Below are 26642 nucleotides of genomic sequence, written 5' to 3' on the forward strand. Positions count from 1 at the left end.
AGTGCAAGGAATAATCAGGAATAATCAGGAATTCCTCATCAGGAATAATTATGAAACAGTGAGCCCTAAGTGGAAGTTTCTTCCTGTCTCCAGATAGCGAAAAGTTGGTAGAAGAGTTAAAGCAGGAGAGTTTTTAGTCTTTGTAATATGTTCTTTCCTATTACAGATGTGACTTTTCTGAGTTCCCATACAAATGCCTAATGCCCTCAGGAAGGTCTGGCCCTTTATACTTGTGCACATTACCCAGTCTTCTTACCATATATTATAGATACCATATGGAGTAACTGTGGGCAGTAATTTGTCATTCTGATCTCTCAGCTTCTTATCTGGTAGGGGTTATGAAACTGTAACTGTTCTTTGCATTGTTTATCACTCTTATGGTGAAGGATGTATAGACAGATAGCAGGCTCCTAGGCTCCCCACTCCTTTTCCTCCTTATTCTCATCCCTACCTGTTGAGGGTCCTCCCATATTGCAGGAAATCCTAGTTGATATTATGGGAATAGAAGGTAGGATTTCTGCTTTCACATAGGGTTGAGAAGAGAAAAGTGAGATAAGGATATTGGTAATGCTTTTGCCATGACTGCCTTTTCTCCATGCTTGCAGAGTCAAGGAGCAATGACAAACACTACCAGATTCATTGCTACACAACAGTCTTTGCATCCTGGGGTATGAAAGATACCAAGTACTATGAAAATAGGGAACACCCTGAGAATAAAGAGGATGGAGAGACTTACAGAAAACAGTCAGCCTTTTGCACTCTTTTGCACTCCATCTGTGACCCCACGCCTGTCCCTGTGCAGTTCTAGCCAGAGCCAGGACATCTTTAAACTTGACCCCTTAGACCAATTGCAGGGCCGTTTTAACCTTGCCTTAGAACTTGAGGAAGAAGAGGTCTACAATGTCCGATCACTACTTGCCTGCCTCTGTATAGTGAGTAAATCCCTTTCCTGTGACTGTAAAAAATACTTTATCATACCCTTGATATGCAACAGTAAATATCCTATTGCCTGCACTCCCACCACGCAGCTTATTTCACTGCAGCTCCCTCTAAGAGGATAATAAACCTCATCGGTATAGGATTCAGAGAAAGCTTCCATTTTGTCTCCCATTGCATGAATGGTTCCTGCATGTACTTTCAGCATGTAAGTTTCCACTAGCCTAAAAAGAGGCCACAGGACTTGAACTAGGTCACTAACTTCTTCTCCTCTAATCTTGACCACCGAAGATATGGAAAATGTAGCCTGCTGTGTTGCCCCACACTGCTTGCAGTAGTGTTAGAATATCCTCACATACAAATGAGCATACATGCATTGGTCCCCTGGTCAGTACATATGGAATACATACATACATACAAAACATATGATGCTAGAGACTACAGGTTCCCCTCAACATCTTGTGCTGGATATGCTTTCTGAAGCGGATGACACTTACTTAGCCTCAGATGCTGTAGGTGGAGCTGACAGTCAGCATACATGTAACTGCGGATTTGTGAGTATTACAAGTTCCTAGAAACCCTTTAAAAAGCAACAGACTGATTTTCTAGTAGTGGACTGACTCCAGTCTGATGCTTTTCTTTTTAGATCTTCACACTCACTTTCTACTTATGTGAATATTTTCTTCTTCCTTCCCTGGATTACTTTTGTATTAAATTCTTTTATATCGTGAAAGAATGCACCTCTACGCTTCCTCTTCAACAAAAAACCCTCCCAAAAACAAACAAAAAAACCATATTGTTCTTATGGTGCAATAAAGAGTCTGAACTGTGTTGACTGTTCTAGTGCAACTGTTCTGGTACACCTCCTGTCATATTATGGGACTCTTCATTAACTATTAAGTGTGTTTTCTCAGTCTTCAATTGCTGGATTGACTGGGGGATTTTTAAATCCACACAGGAGTAGTATCTGCAGAAGTGGTACTATTCTAACCCTGCCTGGCAGCTGGAGAAATACAAAACAGTAAGTTGATGACTAGTTCACAGTTGGCCAACAGATGGGTACAGATCAGAATAGCCAGGGTGACTCCCTCTCTAGACACAAAGACAACAGGTTTTATTCAGTGGCTTTATGGGGGTCTTGCTTAACAAGGCCATTTCCATTTCCTTTCATATGGGTTGGTGAGGCGGACAAGTGCATTATTTATGAGTTTTCCTCTCAAGTTCAGCTTCCTGTTCTTATACTCCCGCATAGGGACAAAGAAAGTCTCTGCTCTGCTCCTCCCCAAAGCAGACCTCTCCTTAAGCAGGTACTAGTCTACCTGAAGGAAGACATAACCTATGTCCTCTGGTCTTCCTCATGCATCACCACCAGAGAGCATACTGTATGGTTGATCCTGAGGACGTTCTTATTCTTTTTAAGGTCTGAACTGACTGGCTGGACTGGTACCTTTCTCTGTACAACTGATTGCTTTTGACGAGAACTTGTGAAAGAGGTTCAACCTCCCTTGATACAATGGTATATTTGGAGTTGAGTACTGCAGATCTGCATTTTCTTCAAAAACAATCTTCAACACATAGTCTGTGCCCAATGCTGTTCAGTTCATCAGTATTTATTTTAGGGCACTAGCTGGAGAGGGTGAGAAAAGAAACAAGCATTTTTCAACAGCAAAGGGCTTCAGATTTTTCAGTCACTCTCTTCAGTGTCTGTAATGGATTCACAAGAGAACAAGAAGACCCAAATTCTGGGTGCTTATGATTTGGAGTGTTAGAACTTCCATCTTTCCTTCCAAGTATAGGCTGGATGGAACAAGAACCTACCTGGTTTCCCTCTCCAATAGCCAACAGAAGAAGGATGGATTTTGGGAATCCTTACTGTTTCATTTTGTCCCAGTCCCAGTCCATAGAGAGAGCTGTGTTGCACCAAGGACTTGCCATTCCTTGTCTCAGCACAATGCTGTAGTATATATCCCTCCTGGATCATGGAATAGATTCAAGAACTGTGCATGAAATTAGCATGGAATTTTGAGCCCTTTACTCTCAACCTCTGGAACAGGTACCAGGTGACATGTTTCATCTCTTAACACATATTGTGCACTACCTGGAACTTGAGTTCCCCACCAAGCTGGCATAGCAAATGATAGGCTGATGCCCATCACCATCTGACTTACAATCTCACACACCAGGATGACATTCTTTTAGGAAAAAATGGTAACTTTTTTTGCCTTTATTATGTCTTTGCAACTTCGCTGGGCTCCCAGCCACAGAATAAGCCTACTGATGGTTTCATAAAGTTTTCTGATCCCCTTTGCTGGCAGAGAAGAGTCAACAGGTGCTTGTGATCTGTCCAAGCTATTATTCCACTCCTCCCCACATTATTATAACTTTCCCTCCCCCAACCCCTTCCCAGTGTTACAACATCAGTCACATTTAAATGCCATCATTTATGTAGCTCTGCTCTCAAGACTTTGTTTTTGTTATTGGAATGAGACATTCAATGCACACTCTCTGGCTGCATTAAGTCTCTAAGGAACATCTTGCCATCTCCTTTTCTTACAGCGAAAATCCCTCTGAATCTCCTCAGAACCTTTCCCAGAGTTTGAGACAGGTGGAATGAGGGTGGTGTAAACGTCACACTTCAGCTGGTTCAAGCTGATTCAAATGGACTCGCATGAGCTGGATGCTGTTTAGAATCTTTTTCTGGTGACCAGCCAGGGTGATGCCAATTTGCTGGATATCTCTGCAAGAGAATGGAGGGTGTGGAAGGTGTTAAAAATGGGCTTCTTGTTTTGAACAGTCCCAGTCCATCTCCCTGTAGCTCCATATCAGTTTGTGTGGATATCATCTTTGTGTGAGAAACAGTTGATAAGGTTTCTGCTTTCACTTTGCAAATGTGAGGTGGAGGGTGGAAAGAGGCTGTTTTAGTCTCAGCTTGGTAGGTTATGATACAGTAAGAAGCAGTGGAAGAATGTTCCTTCTCTTGGCTCCTGTCTTCTACATAAGATTTCAACCCAGTGTATGGCATGGCTGCTTCTACACATCCACCTGAAAATGGTTATTACCTATGGCAGCTGTCATGAACATTTTGATGTGACAGTCTCTCTATAACACTGACATATGTTTTGTAGTGTGCATGGGACCTCTAACAGTGCTTATAGAAACAGATAAAAAATGTACAACTGTATGGAGGGTGTCCATCGGCCTAAAAAGATGTAAGAAAGAGTAACTACTTTGCTCTGTATTCCCTCTCCTTTCTCATGTGCATGTTTTCCCCAGATAGTTCTTACTCCATATCTCTCAGCCTGCTTTTGCTTTGCAATAGGGTCTTTTCTGCATAGAAAACTCAGTGTCTGTTATTTCCTGCTGTCTGCCCCTCTACTTACTCCAGAGTCATGCATGATATGACATCAAATGCGATCAGACCAGCCTGGTCAAAATTCTCCTTGTAACGGCCCATCTTGATGGCATCCAACCACTCATGGGCACTGCTGAGTGAAGGGAAATCTGGAGGATAGTTGCTCAGCAGAGGCTGAGATGGTCTGAAAAAGAGGTAAATTCTAAAAGCCCAACTTACCATCAGCTGACCACAGTGTTAAGCTCAGAGTTAAGAGAAGGAGAAAATGCAATCTCAGAACAGTATAGAATGGCGCAAGACAATGGTATTTGTTCTTCATGATTTCCAGAGTCCCAGCTTGACATCCTGTTTCCAGGATACCTGTCTTCCCATTTCTGCCTAAAAACAATCAACACAACCTAAGGAGCTTATGCTTTCTTTCCATTTTATATTTTCTCAGGCATGTTCTCTTCTTGTTGCCCCAGACCCTTTCCACATTTTCTGGGTCTAGACCTATCTGCTGAGAAAGGAGTTGCAGTGGGGAGGTTTCCAAGGAAGAGAGATGAGACCCTGTATCTTTCTACCTTTGTGACTTGTTCACCCTCTCCAAGATGCTCTCCTTAGACCAAACGGTAACCTATGAGAGAGGAAGTGGGTCTTCTGGACTCCAGCACTCATCAAATTATAACATAACAGTCAAAGGGCAAAGAAACCACTGTTTATAGATGGCATTCGCTGTTTTCCTTGCTCTCTGAATCGGTCCAAAAGCTACAACTCTCCTTATGTTCTAGTTTTTAGTAAACCAAGCACAACTATGCACTTCTCCTCTCCCCCAGCCATGGACTGCATTGCAGTGGGCCAAGGTTTTATACCCAGGGGAAAAATCCTCCAGGATAACAGGACATAATTCTGCCATCAGCCTGACAGCCATCTAATCTTGGTTCCATTTACTCCCCCAGAGACTTCTCCTTTGCTGAACTTTGGCCTCTGGTTTCATCAGGCTGCAAAATGCAGATGGGAAAATATGGGATGCAAGCTGCAGTTCTAATTACAGTTCTAGCTACAGATTTCCTTTCCTCCAAAGCTAAGGTCTTCTTGTCCTTGATCACCTCTTCTAATACGTTGTGTAGCTGCACCCAGAGCTGTCCCTCCCTTCATCCCCAAGGTCCCTCACTCATGTTTATCCTAAGTGCACCTCATACTCAGCACTCACAACTCCTAATTCATCCTGATCACCCTCTAAGTGAATCAGACTATACAGTTCTTCTTCCAGTCCCCTCCCTCATTTTTTTTTCTTCCTAATTGGTCCCAGTCTCAGATGAGAGGGCTGGATAAAGACTATATAGCCTAATTCACTGTCGTCTTCTCCTCATGATGCCTATCCAGAGACCAACCCTATTACTGTGCACTAAATCCTCATCTTACCTGCTGCTCCCACTGCCAGTGGCTTTGAGTGCTGATGGCTTGCAGATCATTTTATCTAGGGCACTGACTATTTGCTCAAATTTGGGTCTCTGGACCCACTCCTTCTGCCAGCAGTCAAGCATCAGCAGGTGCAAAACAGTTGGGCAGTCTGGGGGTGGTGGTAGGCGATAGTCGTGGTCAATGGCATTAATTACCTGCAAGGAAAAGAAGAACAATGCTTGATCACGGCTGGGAAAAAAAAAAAAAGACAAACAAGCTGCAGTCACTGGGCTATGTATGACTTTCTGCTACTCAAATTGATACAGAGGAGAGAGGTAGATGAACATTCTCACCGCTTCCAAAACTTACATCCTGATTGGACATGTCCCAGTAAGGCCTCTCACCATAGGACATCACCTCCCACATGACAATGCCATAGCTCCAGACATCGCTGGAGGAGGTGAATTTGCGATACTGGACAGCTTCAGGGGCAGTCCAACGGATGGGGATTTTGCAACCCTAGAGAGAAGTGGGAGAGCAATCAGAAAGTTAGTGAGATACGGACTATTTGAGGAAGTGACATAACCAAACCGATCAGATGCCAGCAGCATGGCACAACTCTGAGCACAGGATGCCAGCTCTGTTAACATTGTCTTGTAGTTACTGCTGGTTTAAATTTAAGCTATGTTTAAGGTCTCCACCTTGTTCTATTGAGACATACAGATGAAGAACCAGAATCAGGCCCCCTGACTGCTGTAAATTCCATGATGCAATGGAATTTAGCCTTTATAAAAGCATTAGGACACCTACAGTCATTTTAGACAACCCCAACTTGTAATACCAAGGACAGATACACTGAGTGACTAGCGTTAACTCCTTCCTCTTTCCATCTTAACCTCTTTGCAGGTATGACCTGTCAGATGAAGTATAATTCAGGTGCTGGTTCTTCTGAGCATATACACCTAAAACTTGCCTCCCTTTCAGCTACTGGATTCTTCTTCATCCCCCACACACCAAATGCTGGTTTCAACCTCCCTGTTATACTCCTTCTGCTGTTGTGGTATATATAACGGCTGACAGAACTTCATAGGCAGTAAGTTCATTTGATGGTTGATTGTAGGCCCCCCCAAGGGATATATTTGATGGGTATCTTGTCTACAGGAAAAACCTACTTCTACCACAAAGAGTGGTAGTATAGGACCTCAATCTCTCCTTCAGTCCTTTATACTTCCTGTAAGAAATCGATGAAAGGGGAAGATAAAACCTACTTCAATTGATGGGGTTTGTCCTATTCACCATTATTCCACAAAGAATTTTACTGACACCTCATTTCACATGGCAGAATGGATCAGATTTTCAGTTATTCTTGTTCTTTACTGGTTTGGAACAGACAGCCCCAGGGTGAAAGGCTCCACCCCACTTTGCTCTGGTCTCAGGATGAACTGAAAAGGGTATGCCAGAGAACTCCGTACCACAATCATCTACTGAATGTTCTATGGGTATGAAGAACACACAAAGGCTGTACATAGATCTAATCAAAGAGAAACACAGGGCAAATTTATGCTTGGCAGCACAGCAGTAAATCCCTCCACAGTGGTAACTCACCAGAGCTCCAGTATAGGTGGGGTTTGAAGCATCATCTTCCAGAAAGCGGGACAAACCAAAGTCTGAGACCTTGCACACAAGGTTGCTGTTGACTAAGATGTTACGTGCTGCCAGGTCACGATGCACATAGTTCATATCTGAAAGGTAGTGCATGCCAGCCGCAATCCCTCGCAGCATTCCCACCAGCTGTAACACACTGAACTGTCCTTCCTTCTGCTGCAAGTGAGGAAGCAGATAAAGGTTTTTATGACTACAGGAAATGAAGCTAACAGGAAATAGCAAAGAGCAATATAACAAGGCGGATTTATGAAGTTAGAGTACATATGTCTTAAGTTCAGCCAGTCTCTGAAGGTTCAAGGACAGCAAGTAAGAAAGGAGGATGGGCTGCTTAAGGCAAAAAATCTCTAATGAAGTCAGACACCAGTGATCTACTTCTGAAGACAAATCTCATCTTGTGGCTATAATCTCCGTTAACATTCTGTGCCTAGAAATTCTGTGCCTTGTTACCTGCTGAGCTGGCTAAATGAAGGGGGGCAATCCATAGACAACTCTGCAATGAGTTCTATGCAATTCTATACAATGGGTTCATGTACTCTTCCAAATGTACTTGCAAAAGTAGTTGTGGTTGAATCAGCATCTGATTCAGTAAAGAAAGAAATGAAAGAATCTGCACTACAGAAATATCTGTATTTTTGTTTCATTATTAGGAACCCCCTCCCCCCCCCCCCCCCGAACTGGAAACTGAGAGTGCTAAAAAACTCTACAGTTAATGGGAAGTTTAATTACTTGAAGTCACCTGAAAACATTCAGTGGAATAAAGCCTGAAAGACATTACTAGAAAGGCAAACTTTGAAGCATGCATGTAGCAACTGGAGGGCCATGAGCAAAGGAAAACAATTTAGTGTTGATTATCAATAAATATTTGAGTTGGAGAGGTCTATCAGAGTATAGAGATTTTATATTATGAGTGAGCATTATCACCATGCTGGCCCAGCAAACATTTAATCTGATAACTTGCTAATATTTCTATTGCACCTGCAGAGAGCAGTTGAGATGTTATGGAGACAGGGAGGAAGAGGAAGGATAGATGAAATTAACAGATCTGAGAGTGGCACAGAGCAAGGTGAAGAAGGAACAGTTGTTGGGGACTACAGCTCATGGTACCCTGAGGAAGGAATCCAGCGATCCATTCTCCATGAACTCTGTGACAATCATGACTGGTCGGCTCTTGGTGACCACACCCTCCAGGTGGATGACATTGGGATGCTCAAACTGCCCCATGATGCTGGCCTCGCTCAGGAACTCCCGCCGTTGTTCATCTGTGTAACCTGACTTCAGGGTCTTAATAGCTACTGTGTATTCACGCTTCCCTGGGGGTTTTAGGCGCCCAAAACACACCTCTCCAAACTCTCCTGCCAGGAAGGGAAAAAACACAGCTCAAGTAAGGCAACACAGCAGAGATTTTTAGTTTTGTGCAGTAAAATATTCTAATATGAAAAACTCCAGGCATTATTTGGGAAGAGGGTTACTAGGCTGTTACTGAAGGCTCTGAATTCAGCCAGCTTGGAGGCTACTATGATACATCTTCAGGGTTCAAATGAGGCACTCTGGGTCTTCTCAGGGTGTTCTCAACTTGTCTTGGGGACAGCATCTTAGGTTAATTAGGTTAAGGTGGATTTGGGTAAAAATGAAGCTTAGCTATCCAGAGAGACTTGATGTGCCAGGAGGGAGGGTGGGGTCCATTTCAGGCCAGCAGGGTGTCAGCTCTCAAGGTAGATAAGAAGGCACTTCAGAATCTGTAGTTTCTCATGCTACCTGATCCAATGATGTCCTCAATCTTGATTAAGGACACATCAATCTCCTTAGCAAACTCTCTAATTGCTTCATTGGGATCTTCATAGGTTGAAGGGTCAATGTAATATTTCACTCCAAGCCCTGCAGTGGAGAAGACAGTCCAAAACATCACGAGAGTCAGCCCTTGAGAGAAATGGGTGCTAGTGAGTCCTGAAAAGAGACAGGCCCTTGTCATCTGTTCCTCAGGAACACTTACCTCGTGCACTGATGTACTGCTGCAGGCGGTCTGTGTATGGAGTCTCTCGTCTTTTACTGCAGGACATAAAGAAAAAGGAAGTCAAAACACACACAAGAGTCTTCCATAGGATGCTGGAGTAGGCTTCTCCCTGCAAGGCTCAGAGGATCCTTGAACTTAGGGATGGAAGATGGGTATGAAGATCCCAGCCTGTCCATCTTTTATTAACCAATGCAATCTTTTTTTTAACATGGTAGTTTCTAACAGCACTGTGTGCAACCCCAGTTTAGATATGTCAAATGACAGGGCCTCCAGCACTATCCTGAAAAAAAAAAAAAAAAAAAAAAAGCCCTGTAGTTTAGCATTACTGTCTTGGAAGCTTTGTTTCCATGGAGGCTAAATTTGCCTCTTAATTTCATTCAACTGCTACAAATTATTCCTTTCAATACCAACCTAAACCCTCTCCTTCAATGCCTTTTAATTTCAAGAACATTCTCCTTTTAAGAGCCATTTACTCAAATTTCACATACTTAATGTGTTTAATTAACCCCAGAAAGGTTGATTCTTTATTTCTGCTCTTTGTCTCTTAACAGCACTTACTTTGGTTAACCTTTGCCTAAGTATGGTACCCAAAACCATCCGTACAGAGCCATATGGACAGAAATCTGTTCCATAATGTGACCTCTGTGTGTGCAGCTCAAAACAGGTATGATCTTTGTTACTGTAATATTTTTTACAAAGATGCATCTGATTTCCAGTCAGCATAGGTGCTTCCCAGCATAGGCTCTTCTCAAATTTTGTCATCCCATTAAATGTGTATAATTCAATCCATTTTTCCCACATGAGCTAGCTGTTTTCCAAGCTTCATCCTATTCTTGTTTGCTGTTAATATTTTCCATTATTCGAGTCACTTTCTTTGTTCCCAACAATGTTTACAGTTCTTTCCAAAAAAGTATAATTTATGCTCATTTACATGCTTTTCTAAATTATATTAATTAGACTAGATCCCAAATCAAACCTATAGTATCCTGCAGTATCCCTGTGGTATAAATGGATTCATGTCAACTCATACACTTTGCTGTTTAATATCCATCTCATGGTTGCAGTTCTCCAGCCTCTTTTGAGTGAGCACAAGACCTTCTATTTGCTTCAATTAGCATCTGAAATCAGAATTTCCTGAAACATGATATTACTTGGCTTTACTAACAGGACCAATCCTATCATTCTGCAGGAAATTTTGTCCATTATACATACTGTGGGAAGAAACTGGCATGGGGGCCTTTACCTAAGATCTGTAAATGTGCTATTGCATCTGGCAAGTCAGGTCTACATTAGCTTTTTTTCCAGATCATCCATCATTAAAACAAACAAACAAACAAAGAAATAATTAGCTTAGATAGATAAGTCTTTTACACTCTGTATTGGCAAGACACTGTGTATTAACCATTTGCAAAAACAAGTTAAAATTATTGTATTCGTCTCTAAATACATTCAATCTTATAAAAAGCTCATTTTGATGGCCTTCCTCATTTCCTACATCTTCAAGCTTACTCTTCTAGACAAATTTAAAATACGAATTTGATATCTCAGCTTTTTATAAGCCACTGTTGATTGCACATGCTCCCTCATGTTTAAATTAATCTACTTTTTACGATATATTTTTCTGTGTAGCTATATTTACAGAATCCCTTTGACACCCTTCCCCAATGCAGTTTTGGTAGTATTAATTCATTCTAGTTTAGGTTTAGGGTTTTTTAGAAAATATATGCTTTATTGAGTTGTGTACATAATATCACATTTCCAGCTGTAACAAGAAATTATATTTTAACAGTTCAAAGCTACAAAAAGAGGCAACAATGTAAACATAACAATATTTGATAACGCCTGTCTTTCCAGAAAGAAAAATAATAAAATAGAATATACATGGAAGAAGAAAACAAATACAGAAAGGGGAAGAGAACAACAACAACAACAACAACAACCCCCCCCGAAACTAGATGTCACTTTCTAAAGTTATGCAGTTTATAAATTTCTTTAGCTCAGCACAAGGAAAAGCTAATAAGTCCCTCCTGTTTAGAGGCAGAGTAGAGGAAAGATACAGAAATCCACTATTGACAATCTAAGGGATAAAGTTCAAAACTTAGTAAGTCCAAGAAGTGGGTGATGACTGTTTCTTTTCTTCAACTGTCAAAAACCTCCATTCCTTCCTTTTGTACCCCTACACAGCTCTGTGAGTGACCCTTATTTCTCTTTCTGCCTTTTAATAATTCTGTCCTTTTGTCATCACAGACTATCTCTGCAGTGACTTATCTTCCCTTTTTTCTTTCCAAAATGGCAGGTGGTATTTGCATTTTTCAACCTAGATTTTATCTGAGCCTGTGTTTCACAGAACCATCTGGGATGTACAGCTTTTTTTTCTTTAGCAAAAGATCTATGGTCTCTCATCATTCTTGATTAAAAGATACTTTGCAGCTCCTCAGCATCTTCTAAATAAGTGAGTCTAAATACTTATTCCACCAGTCTTTCTTCACTACATTGTTTCATTCTCTACTTGCTTGCCTATTTACAGTCCCTTTCTGAAGTAATTCATTTAAATAAATTTTGAGCACTAGCTTTAAAAAGCTCCGTTGCTACCTAGCCAAATCTCAGCTAAGTACATGAGTGTTTTACCAGAGGACAGGCACCTCAGATGGGAATAATGGGGCAGGATCTTCCTTTAAATTCAGAATAGGGTCTCAAGGGCATTTGAATGAATGTTGATCAGGTTGTCTCCCTTGGGACAGGGTTATGTAGCAGGGGTAAGTAAGTTCCACTTTCTTGGGTGCAGGCACTGGCAAATGAGCAGGTCAAGGAATTCACCTCTTGAAGATGACGGCAAGGATGGCAATGGCAGCAATTACCAAGAAGGCTAGACCACCAAGTGCTGAGCCCACGATAAGCGGCAGTCGGTCCTGCACCATCTCCGAGCGCTCCCCTAGCAAGGGAGACACACACACACACACACAAAAAATGCAGAGGACAAGGGCTGTTAGAGTTTCCCTTCTACTCAGCTAGGTTTCACCCATAATTCCATTCCCACCAGTCCTCTGCTTTCAAGGCTATTCCTGGTATCTCAACATATGCTTTATTTGATTATTCCTCTTTTCCTTCAGTCTCTGTGCTTCTCCAGTGCTTCCCTTTCTACTTCTGAAAAGCCAGTGTTCCCTCCAACCCTCTTTTTCCTCCCCTGATCCACTGATATCTGACTAGCTATGTCAGTACCAGCCACCAGTAAACTTGGGCTGTGAACCCACTGTTTCTTCTTAGTTTAGCTTGTAGATGATGTACGTGAGTACCTTTGACCCAGACGAAAGGTTTCACAAGATGACACATTACTCTTTACATGAATGCATGGGGATACTGTTGGAAGGCAAGGTTCTGTGTATATGTTCTGTGTCCCACCTGTCCTTGCACAGAACATTTAGCTGTAACATATCTTGTGGCAGCTGGAGGTCAAACCACAGCAGAGTATAGCATTGTGTACTGTAATACTTTCCTAAAGAGAACTGCTGACACACTCTGTTCCTCCTGCTCAGAGGCACAGAGGCATATGGAAACAAGGAGTAGGAATGGGGAATATGGAGGTACCAAAGGCTAAGGGTGTGTAAACAATGTGCTCTGATGGCATGAAGTTTCTGTGAGTGGACAAATTTGCATATGCAAATCATGACATACAGAAACATGACACGAGTAGGAGTGTCAGGTAGCAGTCTTCTGGAGCATAAGCTAATACACTCAATGGCACACATAAGTGAAAAATGAGTATGCACAAGTCTGAGTACAAAACAGCAGCACTCACCTTCCATTAGAGTCTGGAAATACATCTTTCCACTGTATGGCCCATAGCCCACTGCTGTTCTGGCTCGTACTTGAAAGGCATAGATCTTGCCTGGACTCAGATTTGAGATGGTGGCCATGTTGGTCTCACTAGTCAAAGTCAATGAATTATCCTCCTCATCTGCCTGCGAATGCCAATGACCGAAAAGGAATATGAGATCTTTGCCCACACCACTGGCTGTCCTCATCAAGGAACACTAGATTTCATGTGTGCCCAATAGTCTTCGATTCTCCCTCTCCCACCTGCTATTCCAGACCTGGGTTCCTCACACAGTACTCAAGCTCCTCACTGCTGGCCTCCATTCCCACAGGTCTGCCAAAGCCCCTCAATCCTGATCTAAACAAAATGAGAGACAAAAGTATCTTGTGCTGTGGTTTCTTGCTGAGAACATCCAAAAACATCCCCTAATCTGTTCTGAAATTTTGCTTTCTACAAGCTCCAAGCTCATCCATTCTCCTTGAAGAATCCAGTGCAAGAACATGTGTAATACTACATCCCGGAAACTGCTGGATGTGTTATAAATTACAGGCAGCTTTACTGCTAGAAGAAACAGTAGTCCTGCATAATTCTGCACATACGTGGGAATGTGTTTGAGCAGCCCTATAGACCTCTTCTCTCAAACCAGTTAGATTGGGAGTCATGAAAGATGTGGGTGGAAATGAACTTTATGTTTGCTACCCTGTAATTCCAGCACATAAACAGGTGACTGAGACCTGCCACTTAGTGAATGAAAGAGTGCACTGCTCTCCACTGAACTGCTCAGAGATGTCTCTCCAGGCATATATGGGGGCACAGGACATAACTCCACAACCCATGATAAAATGCTGCAGTGAGTCCAACTCCAGCATACGCCACATTTAGAAACTTCAGCTCTTTCTGCTGTTACTTGTATCAACTGACACTAAACTTATTCAATTTTTTTAGCCACAGCTTTTTAGCTCAGCTACAAATGTCTTTTCCTTTTTCTGTCTGCATCACTAGATGGTTCCAAGCTGGGAAATGCAGATGTACAGATGTTAGATGACACATATATTATAAACTTCAGTGTTTACTACAGTGTGCTCTTCCCTCAGAATTGAAGCACTTTCTTTCACCTTATTCATCCTGATCCAGAGGAACGTCTCCCAGACGGAAGATTTTCCTATTCTTTCTTGCATTACAGCTATATAGCAGCCTGCATTGCATCATTCTCTGCTAACCTTGTTGAAGTAGCGAAGCTGGTAATCCAGGATGATTCCATTAGGTTGGTCTGGCTGAGGCCAGGACAAAGTGATGCTACTGGTAGTACGACTCACCTGATGCATCATAGGAACTGCAGAGGGGACTAGAATAAAAGAAAGAAAGAGAGATTGCAAAAGGAAAAGCTTAATGAAGATAACTGAATATTTACAATGATATGCTAATATGTTAGTTCATCCCTTCCTTTAATTTCTCTTAATTTACATCATGAAGTACTTTATAAAGTAGCCCAAAGAAATCCAGGTACAATTTCACTCTACTGGGAGATAGAGTCACCTACAACTTGGACAGAAAATGAAGGATCCCACAGCCAACTGATAGTGCAGATGAATTTTGAAATGATCTACAATGTAATTGGGACATTATTCTGGTCTTAAAATTTGCAATTTGTACATGCAAGTTAAAATACCACCTTTGACAGGATGTTCAGTGCCACCATCCTGTTCTAGGGTGCCCCTCTTGGACAAACAGTGAGAGAATTGTAACAGCAAAAACAAAACACAACACCTCTGTTCTGCTTCTCCACCAGACTATAATTCTTTTTTCTGTGGAAAAAAATGAGGTATGGCCTGTCTAAGAAATGGAGCCTTTTGTTTCTAGATCACTGCTGCAAACTAAAAGATGAAGGAGGATGAGGACACTGGTGACTTAAGAGATAGAATTTGAAGTGTTTCTCAGTTCACTGGTCCCAGTTCAGCTGCTGATCACAAAGAACGAAAGCATCTTGTGTTCCTATCCTGATATTCAAGACTAGATCCTGGATCCCAGGCCAATCTCTGGCAGGACATTTGCCCAGATGGCAAAATAATATTTTTTTTCTATTTATTCTTAAATTGCCTGCTAAGTTTCTCTTCTGGAGAATGGGCCAGCCTGGTATATTACCCACTTGGAGCTGCCACCTCTCATGATTCCGTTATGATATTTAGTGCCTAAAGTCTGTGGCAGATATTAATTATTGTGGGAAAAATTCAACTTTCTTTTTTGTTCAAAGTAAGGATCTGCTCCTCAAATATAAAAGAGAACTTTGGAAGCATGCACCTAAAAGCGAGTAAGACCTTTGTGTCTATTATTTTTAGAAATCTTTTGATTTGCTTTAAGCTGACTGTTCTAAAAATCTGAAAGTCAATTCAAGATTTTGGGACACATGGAATTGCTACTACTTCTCACTACTCTGAAATTCATTAAATCAGGAGGAAGAAAACAAAATATTATCTTGAAGACAATAAGCTAATATGGTTAACAATTTCAAACACTGCTTAGTGAATTAAAATATTAAAATTAGAGTAACAAGCCAGCTACTTTTTCTTTGCTTTGCTTTTCACTTTATTGGCCTCCTAGAGGCACCATTACCATTCACAGGTTCTGAAGTCAACCAGAGTAGATAGTATTCTTTATAATAGGAGGCCCTTTGCTGAAGGTAGGTCATACTTAGTTCCTCTAAAAAAAGTTCTCAGGGTGAGAAGGGAGATGAATAGATATTACAGCCACTTACTAGTGAAGCTTTCTGGAGAATGAAAATCTGCTTCTGCAAAAAACATCCATGATTTTAGGAACACACACAGTTCATATTTGGTCTAAAGCTAAAAAATAATATGAGTTTCTTCTTAAGAAGAGACTTCCAAACAAATATTTCAGGATAACTGAAAGAGGATCTTTCAGCTTGCCTTTTCAGTCTGTCCACAGAGTTGTTTTCAGTTTTATTTTCTCCCTGCAGGCAAAATGTCACATTGACATGAGACCTCCAGGTAGACAGCTAGGGAACCCTCATTTCCATTTTCCTAATGGAAGTAACATTTTCAGCAGCATTTAAATCTTCAAGGAAAAGCATGCCAATGAAAAGTTGCCATGACTTGTTTTGCACAAGAGACTTAAACTTCCTAGACGGGAGGGAAAGGCAAGGACATTTGGCAAATGATCAAAAACTGCAGAAAAACATATTCTCCCTTCCTAATTGTGAAAAAGATAAAAGGATTGCTTTTAATAATGAGATACAATTATTCTGGAAGTCACAATTCAAACAGGCTCTAACCAGGTCAGGCAAGTGGGAAACAGTTAAAAATGTCAATGAAACAACAGTGTAAGTTAAGAGTAAGAAAAAATATTTTCTCATCCTCACTCCTCCTATTTCTTACAATTACTTGTGTTTTAAACAGTTTCGCACAACTGCTTCACCTTCTCATTACAATGTTGCTGACAAGGATAGAAGAGGGCAACAATTAAACCAGGCCTTATGTAGAGTTTAAGACATGAATGAAGAACACTGTATTCAGATAATAGTGTGAGGAGAGCAGGATAACTGTCCAGTTGATATTGGATCAAGAAAGATTCCACTACATTGTAATGCTTGTTAAAAGGTTGATATCTTTCTGATGTGACATACAGGACATATGGGACAGGAATGGGTGCAACCCTAAATACACAGGTATACTGCAAAGGAAGAGCCCACTTCCTTGTTCTAATTTTGAATGAAGATTTTGCAGAATGATCACAGTTAAATGTACTCTCCATTCCTGTCCTCTGCCCTCCACCCTCTTTACATTTGTCCCCTTTCCACCCTGAAGAGTTATTTATTCCTACTCTCCTCATTTCTTCCAAAGTCATGCTTTTCCCCCTCCCTGAAAGGCATATTCAGGATGCTCAAAATAAACTAGTGATATTGACCTGTATTTTAGTCAGTACATATCCATTCTGAGGTTAACATATACTATCAACTCTCAGATACCCATCAACAGGCTATCTTTTGCAAGAGGTACAGAGACATCTGAGGTGGCTCTATGTAGAGTAAAGTAAAGCACAGCAAAGCCTGCACCAGAACAATAATAATAAATGGCATTCTACCCAGATGTGCTGTACATAGAAATAGGTTACATCTAGCAGAATCAGAAATACTGGGAAGCATAAGAAAAAATCACTAGAGTGACTTTAGCCTGAGTTACAATGCGTGTATCTCTTGACCATGCTCCCCAGCATCCTAGAGTGCCCCTGTTATCTGGGTTTGTCCATTAATCAAGCTAAACATGGGATGGATACCTGGAATAATGCTGAGTCTGCTGTATCATAGGTGGTCATTTCAGTGACATCCATCTAATAAGCAGATATTTCTTAAGGCAAAAAGCATAAAACAGCAAAAATGCTCAGTAATGAATTAATCCAATACTGAGTGTCTTTAACCTACCTCTCTAAGACAGAGTTTTTAGACTTTGATACATACATTTGCCTGTTATTTAGGGATAAAACCCTCCCACCACTTCAAGTGGGACCTCTCCCACCACTTCAAGTAAAAGTTATACAGATTTCTGCTTTCAAAAAGCATATATCAATATTAAAGTGATTTGAAGTGTGAACATATTTGTGGGTGGAATAAGAACATACTTCCTGTCAAGCTTTTGAATAAAGTTACTTTCCCAGTAATAAATTATGGAACACAAAGCTTCAGGTTGTATGCCTTAAGCGAATGCCCAAAGTACCCTATCTCTGCTGACACAGAAGTGTCTAGATGAATGGTTTTTTTTTTCTTTGCATGCAGACTATTAACAATGTTTATCACAGAACACTGGTTTACAAACTTGTTTCACAGATATGTCTCGAGTTCTATATTGATTTATCACTTCCATCCCATTTTGCTTTTTTCAGATGAGGTTTATAAACGGAGACATGCTAGGTCTGTATCTAATGACACTTGGTTAATTGACTGACAGCTGAAATCACAGGGCCTGATTTTATTATTCACTGAGTGCAAGCAACATGTTGTGAGATCAGACCTGTAAGGAAGACTGGAAAATGACTGCTTTTTGTATTCTATTTGTCTAAGCAAATATATGGAAAATTCTTGTACATAAAAAATCTAATGGAAGATGTAAAGCAGTCCAACCACTAGGTAAATATGACTCCTGGATTCTACTTTTTGCAGGGGTTTTGTGGGTTGCAACTCTCCTACATGGATGGACATAATACAATAATTTCCCTGGATCTTTTCTGGTAGCATACAGGGGTGGATTTAGGATATTTTGAGTACCTTGAAAATGCTGCATTCTCTGCGTTACTAATGTTTGACAATTTTCTGCTTTGCTTTCTTTTAATGCTGATGTCTGTGACAATAGTATCTGTTCAGATCAGCAACATGTGCCTGCAACCCTAAAAATCTACAGACAGGGGAAGGAAGGAATCTGAAGGGAAGGGGGCTGCATCCTCCTTTGCTTCTGCTTCTTCACTGTTGCACAGGAAGAGCCCATTGATGCAGACTGCCAAAGACCCTTGAGAAGAAATGGTGTTCCCTAGATTTAGGACGTTCCCTGGAATAGATCTTCATTTGAATTAATATATCTGCTGCCATTTAGTCTTTATGAGTATAGCTGGAGTTACACAATCCAAGTTTGCTTTAAAGGCTATGCTGAGCTCCCTCAGCATTTCCTCCATCCCCCAAAGAGGCCATACAGTTAGGGCTTGCAAGCACTAAGTAAGAGAACAAGTCCAGGAGAGAATTAAGCTTTTGATGGGAGAAAAGTGGGAGTTCTGCAAAGATCAAAGGAAACTAGGTCATCTTCCTCATTTGTTTTTAGCTTCATGAATGCAATTCACCAATAAATAAGTGTTTAGGAAAACTTTTCCTTTTTTATTAAATTGTACTGAAGATTAAAAAAAAAATGTTTTAAGAAAAGATTACTTACCTATCAGTATAGGTAGCACACAAATGCTACCTGCCTGTAGACCTGATTGATAGACACATCTTTTCCACATGATGAAACACAAAGTCCTTATTTCCCAGGAGCTACTTTAACACTGAGTGGGATCATAAAACTTAATTATTGCACAAATAAAGTACATCTACTTTTTTAAAATATGTCTATTTTTTTAAATAGAAATCATAAGAAGATGGGTGTTCAAATTTTTTTTTTTTTAAAGACTTGCAAAATGAACTCCATTTCACACTAAGGAATCTACAAGTAACCCAGGGATTTTACCATTGCAGAACCTTTCTAAAACAAAGACAATGCATCCACAAATGATGACCAAGAGTGCTCTGATGAAGGTCGTGTTCATTCTATGCCAGTATCTGTACTTGCTCATATTCTGGTTTTCTGAAAGCAGTAAAATAAATTGTCTTAAATAATTGCTCCAGATATACAACTCCTCCTCAAGGGAATTATTAGATCTAAAAAAGAACTACATGTTTACTCTAGCTTTTTAATCTTACCAGAGTGAAAGAGACAGGAAAAAATGAATAACTTCAGTCCTAATAAGATAGAATCTTGGGCTGCAACACTTCCTCAGACTCCTTTCTGTTTGTCCTCTATTCCATTCTTTTCCTGAGTCACACTCAGCATGGAAATAACAAACTAGTTGTAGTGGGCAGAGTAACTCAGGTGAAATTTAAATTCACTTTCTCTTCCAGACATTCTCCTTTTTTTTTTGATCATGTCACTCTCATGTCCCTTATTCAAATTATCTCTTTATTCCATGTCTGACAACTCATTTCTCCCCTAGATGTGTGTCTTCCCACCTTCATCAGTGAGGACTGAGGTAGACACGCTGATGCCACTTAAGAATCCTCTTACTGAACTCTCCTGGCTATCTGATTCTTTAAGTGGGCTTATCTTGAAAATAAGAAGACTACATTTCTTTGTCTTCCCTGCATGCTACTTATTTAAATTCACCTTGTAGTCAACAGAGATTTAGGGTTTAATACATTCTTAGAAATAGACATTTAATGCTATTTGAGATATTCTCTGAGATTCAAGACATGGTGCTCGCTGATTTGACATAGGACCTCCAGGAGACTAGTAACCTTCTAGACAGCTAGCTGGAGATAGGATATGCAACAGTGCCTGAAAAGGCACTATATACCAGTGGTCATGCAGCTGAATTCCAACATTAGTCATTACACTCAGTGGAGCCTAATGAGCAACGCAGCTCGCTCTAAAGCAAACGCTCAAGGTGCAGCTTCTTCATGCATACATTTGAGAGGCCCAGTTGTCCAGATGCCATACCAGTAGGTCTTGGGTCTCCTTGTGCTCCTATGTCATACCTACTAGCCCTGGATAGATGTCTTGGCTACCCTAGGGGGTCTCAGATGGCCCTAGATGCTTATATGTGGACAACTGAATGGAGCTGACTGGTCAGTTGAATCACTCGCTCAGTACTACTGACTAGATCTCCACAGACAACTACAGGAGCTCAGACAACTGGATCACAGGAGGTTGCTTAAAGTGGATTCAGACTGAATCCTGTCCCTTCAGACCAAGAGTCCGTGTATCCTCTATAGATATCTATGCTTTTTCTTTCCCTTCTTTCACCCCAGAAGCTTCTAAAAACATCCAAATTCTTTACATAATCACCTTGTTCCACTCCTGCTTTAATTTTGTCTCTCCCACTATATCCCTCATTTTGTGATCACCTTCAGTTATTCCTTCCTCTCTAATACTAGCCCCAAATCTACGACTCTCAGGTTCTCGCTTCTCCATGTTTACCTCCTCAGCTATTTTCTTATTCTCATATTCTCAGCAAATGGCATGAAGACCTTAACTTTGTTCCACACACCTTCCCACATACCATAGTCCTGTAGGGATGTCAGTTGGAATGCAACATAGACACTTCCTTCTCCATGCTTTTAACATCTTCTCTTTCTTTTTGAAACTGCCCTCTCTGTGTCTTTACTACAGACTTCAGTTTAGTTCTGCCCCTTTCTCTAAATATCTCCATTCTGGAAAAGTCTCTTGGGTTCTCTTCCATCATATTCTTGTACTTTAACTCCTATAGATGAAGAGTGCTTTAGAAAGGAAAATTAGTTAGTTATTTTCACTATCATTATCTCCACTGTTACTGTTTCTGCTGGTGTTCCACTCATATCTAATAAACAATGGAGAATTTTCCCTTATACCACAAGGTGCTGTCTTTTACTATGCACTTCCTATTTCCACTTTCTCAGAAAGCTTCTGTCTTCATTTAAACAACCACTGAAACCTGAAGTGTGTAAACAAGCACATTCATTCTCTGCTCATGCTGCAGAGACAGAACATATTTAAGAGAAAAAATGGGAACAGATCCTCATTTTGGAGTGACTACAGAAATTTTTATTAAGTCCCAGTCACACCTGGGCAAATCCACTGAAGACAACAAAGTTGACAAATGTCACTAAAGGAAAAAAGTAGCTATAAAAGTATTTCTGTTTTTGCTGTGTAAGAAGAAAACAATCCAGTTAAATTCTTAGGGCCCTTTGGTGATTGCTCAGGACTGGCAATTAGAATCAAAAACAAGCAAGCAGATTGTTACTTTAGAAATTAGTGTAATTCATCCAATGGACAATGGACAGAGAGCTCACACTCCATTCCCTTTACCTGATTGTTTCAGTCTGGTAAAACTCAGTAGCATATAGGTTCTGACAGCTCTCTTTTTCTTTCTTTGATCAAGAGAATACCTTGCCTGTGTCCCTGCTCCTGCCAACTAAGGCTATTGGACTGTTGTGCCTCACTCTGGAAAACCAAGCATCTTCAAGCAAATTTCCTTCATCTGCTCAGCCATTTGCATTCATAATCTCAACACAAGCCTTGACATTGAAGTCTTTTCCTCCTCTCACACCATTTCCCCTAAAAATCTTCTGGCAGGTTCTCTTAAATTATGTGGCACTACCCATAATAGTCCCTGTCTCCATCCAGCCTTTTACACATACCTTCACACTCTCTAGCTTTGATTTCTGCGATTCTGCAGATCTGTGGTATTGCCAAGTCCCACTACTCTGAATCCAACTGGTGTAGAAGGCTGCTACATATAAAGATATCCTTTTCATGGGTGCAAGGCAGCCTGGCCACATCACCTTTAACCTCATACACCTCCACTAGCTCTTATAATGTCTGGATTCAATCAAAAAAAATCTATTTTCTTTTAAAAATCTCTAAGGACTTGCTCCAACATTTGAGCCCTTGCCTTCCTTTCTACTTTTTGGGAATGTAATAAATATCTGGATGAATAAGTTAAATAGTATGTCTCTGGCAACAGACATTAATACATGCTTCAGTGGAAGGTGTAGGAAACAAAAGATGGACAGACAGTTACAGTTATGCACCCAAGTTTTTTCATGATCCTTTAAATGAAAACCTGAATTATGTCATAAGGCAGGAGAAAAGACATTTTTACCCTGATTAATACACTTGAGGATGCTAAAATCCATTAAAATTTAGTCACTTTTTTGTTTTTTAATAATATGACAGATTTTTTTTAAGTTTTTTGGTTTCTCTGTTTCAAGCTCCCTCTCTGTCAAGAAGCATAACTTCACTACAATTATATAAAAGCCTTGCTTCCTGTAGCTCATGCTATCTGGAATGGCTTCCCAGTATCTTTCCAGGTACCCTGACATTTAGGTATACACCCTTGGCACGTCACACCTGAGCTGAAAGAAACTCTTTCTTCTCTTGTTTCACCTCTGGACAGTTTTTCTTCTTGTAATTTACCTTAGTAAGCCTATCAAATTATTATTATCCAAATAGGTCTGAGAAGCTTTGTGCTATAAATCACAAAGTCTTATTGTTCTAAAGTAAGTTTTTCTGTGCTATCCGTTCTTAATCTATTGTGAAACATAGTCACTGAAGAGGAGGGACATCACACACAGGCACTGCAGAAAAATGTGGTTAAGTAAGTAACCCATGGATCCTATTGTACTTTGAAGCACGGCAAGCAGGCTGTTAGGTATAAGCAAACTCTTAGAGGAAGGGTGTTTTGGAGACAAAGATTGAATAGGTAACAGGTGAAAAAGAGAAGCAGAACTGTTCCAGGACAGAATATTGCTCAACGTATCTCTAAGAGAGGGGCAGAAGATGGGGAAGAGGATGTTATGGATCAGCAACTGAAAGAGGTCAGAGAACTCTGATGGATGCAGGAGTTAGAGGAATATTCAGAAGCTGCCAGGCCTGAAGGGTCACTTTTAAATCAATGGAGAACAAATTAATGTTATGGCCATTCATTCAGAAGCTTGTCATTCCCCAGCTTTTTGTTTCCCCAAGCCCTCCAGTCCCCTCTCTGTTTCTGCTAGAATGTAAGAGCCCAAAGTGTCCATCTCTGTGTGTATAATAATAATAAAAAGCTAAGCTAAAGTCAAAAGCTGCTGAGGGTATTGAAGGGAGGGGGGCATGGGTGAGACAGGCCATGTGATGGAGGAACCAAGGCCTTGTTAGCATGAGCTGTCACTGTGAATCAAGGGCAGCTCATCTCAAGCTCATTCTTAATGATCTCAGGGAAGAGCAAGAAAACAAACATACACACACACACACACACACACACACACACACACACAGACCAGCCACAAGAACCATCCAGGACACACTGCTGGTTCAGAAAGCTGGCCTCCCCTGAGACTGCTTCAGTGCACAAGACACCACCTTCACATACCCAGGGGGAGCAGGAGGGGTCATAGAAGAGGACAGAAAAGTCAAGCAGTAGCAAAAGAAGAGGGCACATTTGGGGATTCCAGGGAGGAGGAGGAAGCAGCTACTCCAAATTAAATCACCTCAGACATAGATGAAGGAGACTGAGATGAGAAACATGGAGAAAGAGAATTCTTTAGGATGTTAATAGAATACCTGTTTGTTTCCAGCAGAAGCCAAAGAAATTCCCTGGAATTACCATAGGAATTACCCACCTATATCTCCTACTGTAAACTAAATTAGAGCAGTCACTTGTGGGCAGCCTCTTACAGGGCCAGGTATCCTGTCCGTGCCCTGCTAATCAGTGTCTCTCAGATAGTGATACAAAGGGAAGAAACATCCATTGTCGAACCCCTGGCATCTGCTAACAATAGGAAATTACTTGGCATATGCATTCTCTTCCTTTCCATGGCATGGAAGAAACAGAAGGATCTTTAACGGAGATCCTGATCCAGTCATAATGCTTCCCTGCCCTCAAACAGCCCTGTTTCTTCCACTTTCTTTCCAAAGCACTACACTCGGTAGAATCCAGCCATTAGAGCTGGACTAGGTCTACTATTTCACCTCACATCTGACCTTGCAGCATTTCTCTTGAGCTTTACTGAAGCCTGGTTTTGCAGTTTCCACAACTACAATGTGGAATCTGATTAGGGATTTGAGTTAAATGTTTAGATTTCTGTACATGTTTACTGTCACTCAGATGTTTTCTGTCACTCAGTTTAAATTGTTATCCCTCTTTCTCCTCTTCATCACTTTACTCCTCATTCTATCCTCTTGAGTAAGCCATGTACAGTTCCTCTCCATCCCTTGCTCTTTATACATACTGGTAAAGAATAACACATGCTCACCCTCTTATTGTGGATATTTAGCTGAATTGTATGCCTACGTGCATGCGACTTTCTCCAGCTGCCTCAGTAAGTCAGTCCTTGTATAGAATATTTACAGAAATTCAGAGTTCACTTGATGCTGTTTTCCCTTTTCCCCCATATATAAGCCTTCTGTATCCCATCCATCAGTCTGACAGGCTCTTCAAACCTTTAATCTCTCCTTTCCTTTGTCTGCCCACACAAGCCATTAGTATTTTAGGTCCTAGTCATCCCTGTGGCTTAGTTCCTAGCTACCTGCATCACATCTTTCTTACAACTGTAAGACACATTCTAATACTTCTACCATGTGAAAGCTAAAAAAAATCCCCATTTCATATTGACAGGAGAACAATATTCCAAGATAGTTTATCAAAACAGTGAGGCTGAAAAGGCAAGAACAAAGAAATACATGGCTTGTGGAAGAACCCAGGACAACTTTAGTAAAACAGTAATGTTGACTCTACTTCTGGATCCTTTATCAAACTCCAGGCTAACACCTCCCCATCAGTTGTGAAAATTGTAGTTTTCATATCCATTTTTTCCATCTGAACATGAGGAAATACTTTTTCACTGTGAGGGTGACAGAGCACTGGAACAGGTTGCCCAGAGAGGTTGTGGAGTCTCCTTCTCTGGAGATATTCAAAACATGCCTGGATGCAATCCTGTGCAATGTCCTCTAGGTGACCCTGCTTGAGCAGGCGGGTTGGACTAGATGATCTCCAGAGGTCCCTTCCAACCTCAGCGATTCTGTGATTCTGTGATTTATGACCTGAAGGCCTGTACTGTATTAACACGTGCCATCCCAGGATCAGGTGTATTTCAGTGATGAGTAAATGTGAACATTGTTTTTTCTTCATACAGTGCTTGTCTGTTGCTTTATCTTCCACCTCCTTACTTTGATACACAGTAAGGCAAAGGTGGAGAGATTTGATGAATCACTCAATACCACTTGTTGAAGTGCCATGCAGTATGAATTGAAATGAAGAGGATGGGAGATGTTGTACAGGAACAAGAGAGGATGGAAAAACAAAGTGACTGAAAGAATAGAAAGACAAAGAAGAAAAGTAGAGAGTTGGGGGGAAGAAATGCTAGAAAGAGCAAGCAAAGTACAAGAATGCAAAATAGAGAACAGTAGAAGATAAATAAGGTGAAGAGGAGATGAAAAGGTGAAGAAATGCTCTCTAAGAGCTGTGGCAAGCTGATGCTCACAAAACCCCCATCAAGCCCTGATAGTGTCCCCTGTCTCACACAATAAAGCAACATGCTTTGTCTGACCCACAGAACATCTCCCATTGCTGTCTCCTCCAGCGAACCTTCTGCTTTGACAACTCCTCTCCATGCACAATCATATCAGCTGCTAAATTCAGTTTTTCTGCCAAGAGGGGAAAGAAGGAAAGCCCATTCAAGGGAATGAAGGAGAGAGAAGGGCAGAGGTGAAACCATGGAACTGGTAGGGCAAGATAAAAAAGGGCACAACACACAAGCAAGGAGGCAAAGTTGCAGGATGTGAAAGACAAAAGCAAATCAGATGAGACATAGAAGTGGAAAAAACAGGACTCAGATAAAGGGGTTTCCTCACCTGACTGGCTGGTGCTAACATTGATGGTTGCATAGTGGGGTGCTTCTGAACTCAGTTCAGTCACCAAGTTGACAGCCTGGATCTCAAAGGTGTACTGCACACGGGCCAACAGGTTGGAGACTTGCACACGACTTTCCGTCAGGCCCACTTGGCGTGGTTCAAATTGTACACTGTCCCCACAGCGCACACATGGCCCTGGAGACCCAGCTGGGCACACTTTGCAGATAACATTGAAGAAAACATCCTTACGGCCACCCAGGTCCTTGGGGAGGCGCCAGGTCAGAAGCACGTTGGAGCCAATGATTTCATAACTAAGATCACGGGGAGCTGAGGGAATGCCTAGAAGACAGAATGAAAGATCAA

The 26642-nt window shown here is 41.1% G+C and overlaps 1 protein-coding gene across 4 annotated transcripts in view; it reads right to left on the bottom strand.

Moving 5' to 3' along the window:
- LOC106497239 (ephrin type-B receptor 5) overlaps positions 1 to 26642 on the bottom strand; it is a 100038-nt gene that overhangs the window by 14238 nt on the left and 59158 nt on the right. Inside the window, exons 6-17 of one of the 4 annotated variants that reach the window (XM_013958092.2) lie at positions 26280 to 26618; positions 14382 to 14506; positions 13144 to 13306; positions 12165 to 12279; positions 9327 to 9382; positions 9092 to 9211; positions 8441 to 8688; positions 7277 to 7492; positions 6041 to 6190; positions 5693 to 5886; positions 4317 to 4472; positions 2531 to 3673 (exon numbers count right to left, since the gene is read on the bottom strand). In XM_013958092.2, the coding sequence (XP_013813546.1) occupies positions 3565 to 3673; positions 4317 to 4472; positions 5693 to 5886; positions 6041 to 6190; positions 7277 to 7492; positions 8441 to 8688; positions 9092 to 9211; positions 9327 to 9382; positions 12165 to 12279; positions 13144 to 13306; positions 14382 to 14506; positions 26280 to 26618 (1991 nt within the window). In that variant the 3' untranslated portion in view covers positions 2531 to 3564. Of the gene's footprint in view, positions 1 to 2530; positions 3674 to 4316; positions 4473 to 5692; positions 5887 to 6024; positions 6191 to 7276; positions 7493 to 8440; positions 8689 to 9091; positions 9212 to 9326; positions 9383 to 12164; positions 12280 to 13143; positions 13307 to 14381; positions 14507 to 26279; positions 26619 to 26642 lie in introns of those variants that run through there. The other 3 variants (XM_013958093.2, XM_013958094.2, XM_013958095.1) reach the window with 3 other exon arrangements.

Source organism: Apteryx mantelli, chromosome 1 (genome assembly GCF_036417845.1).
Source record: "Apteryx mantelli isolate bAptMan1 chromosome 1, bAptMan1.hap1, whole genome shotgun sequence".
Taxonomy (NCBI): domain Eukaryota; kingdom Metazoa; phylum Chordata; class Aves; order Apterygiformes; family Apterygidae; genus Apteryx; species Apteryx mantelli.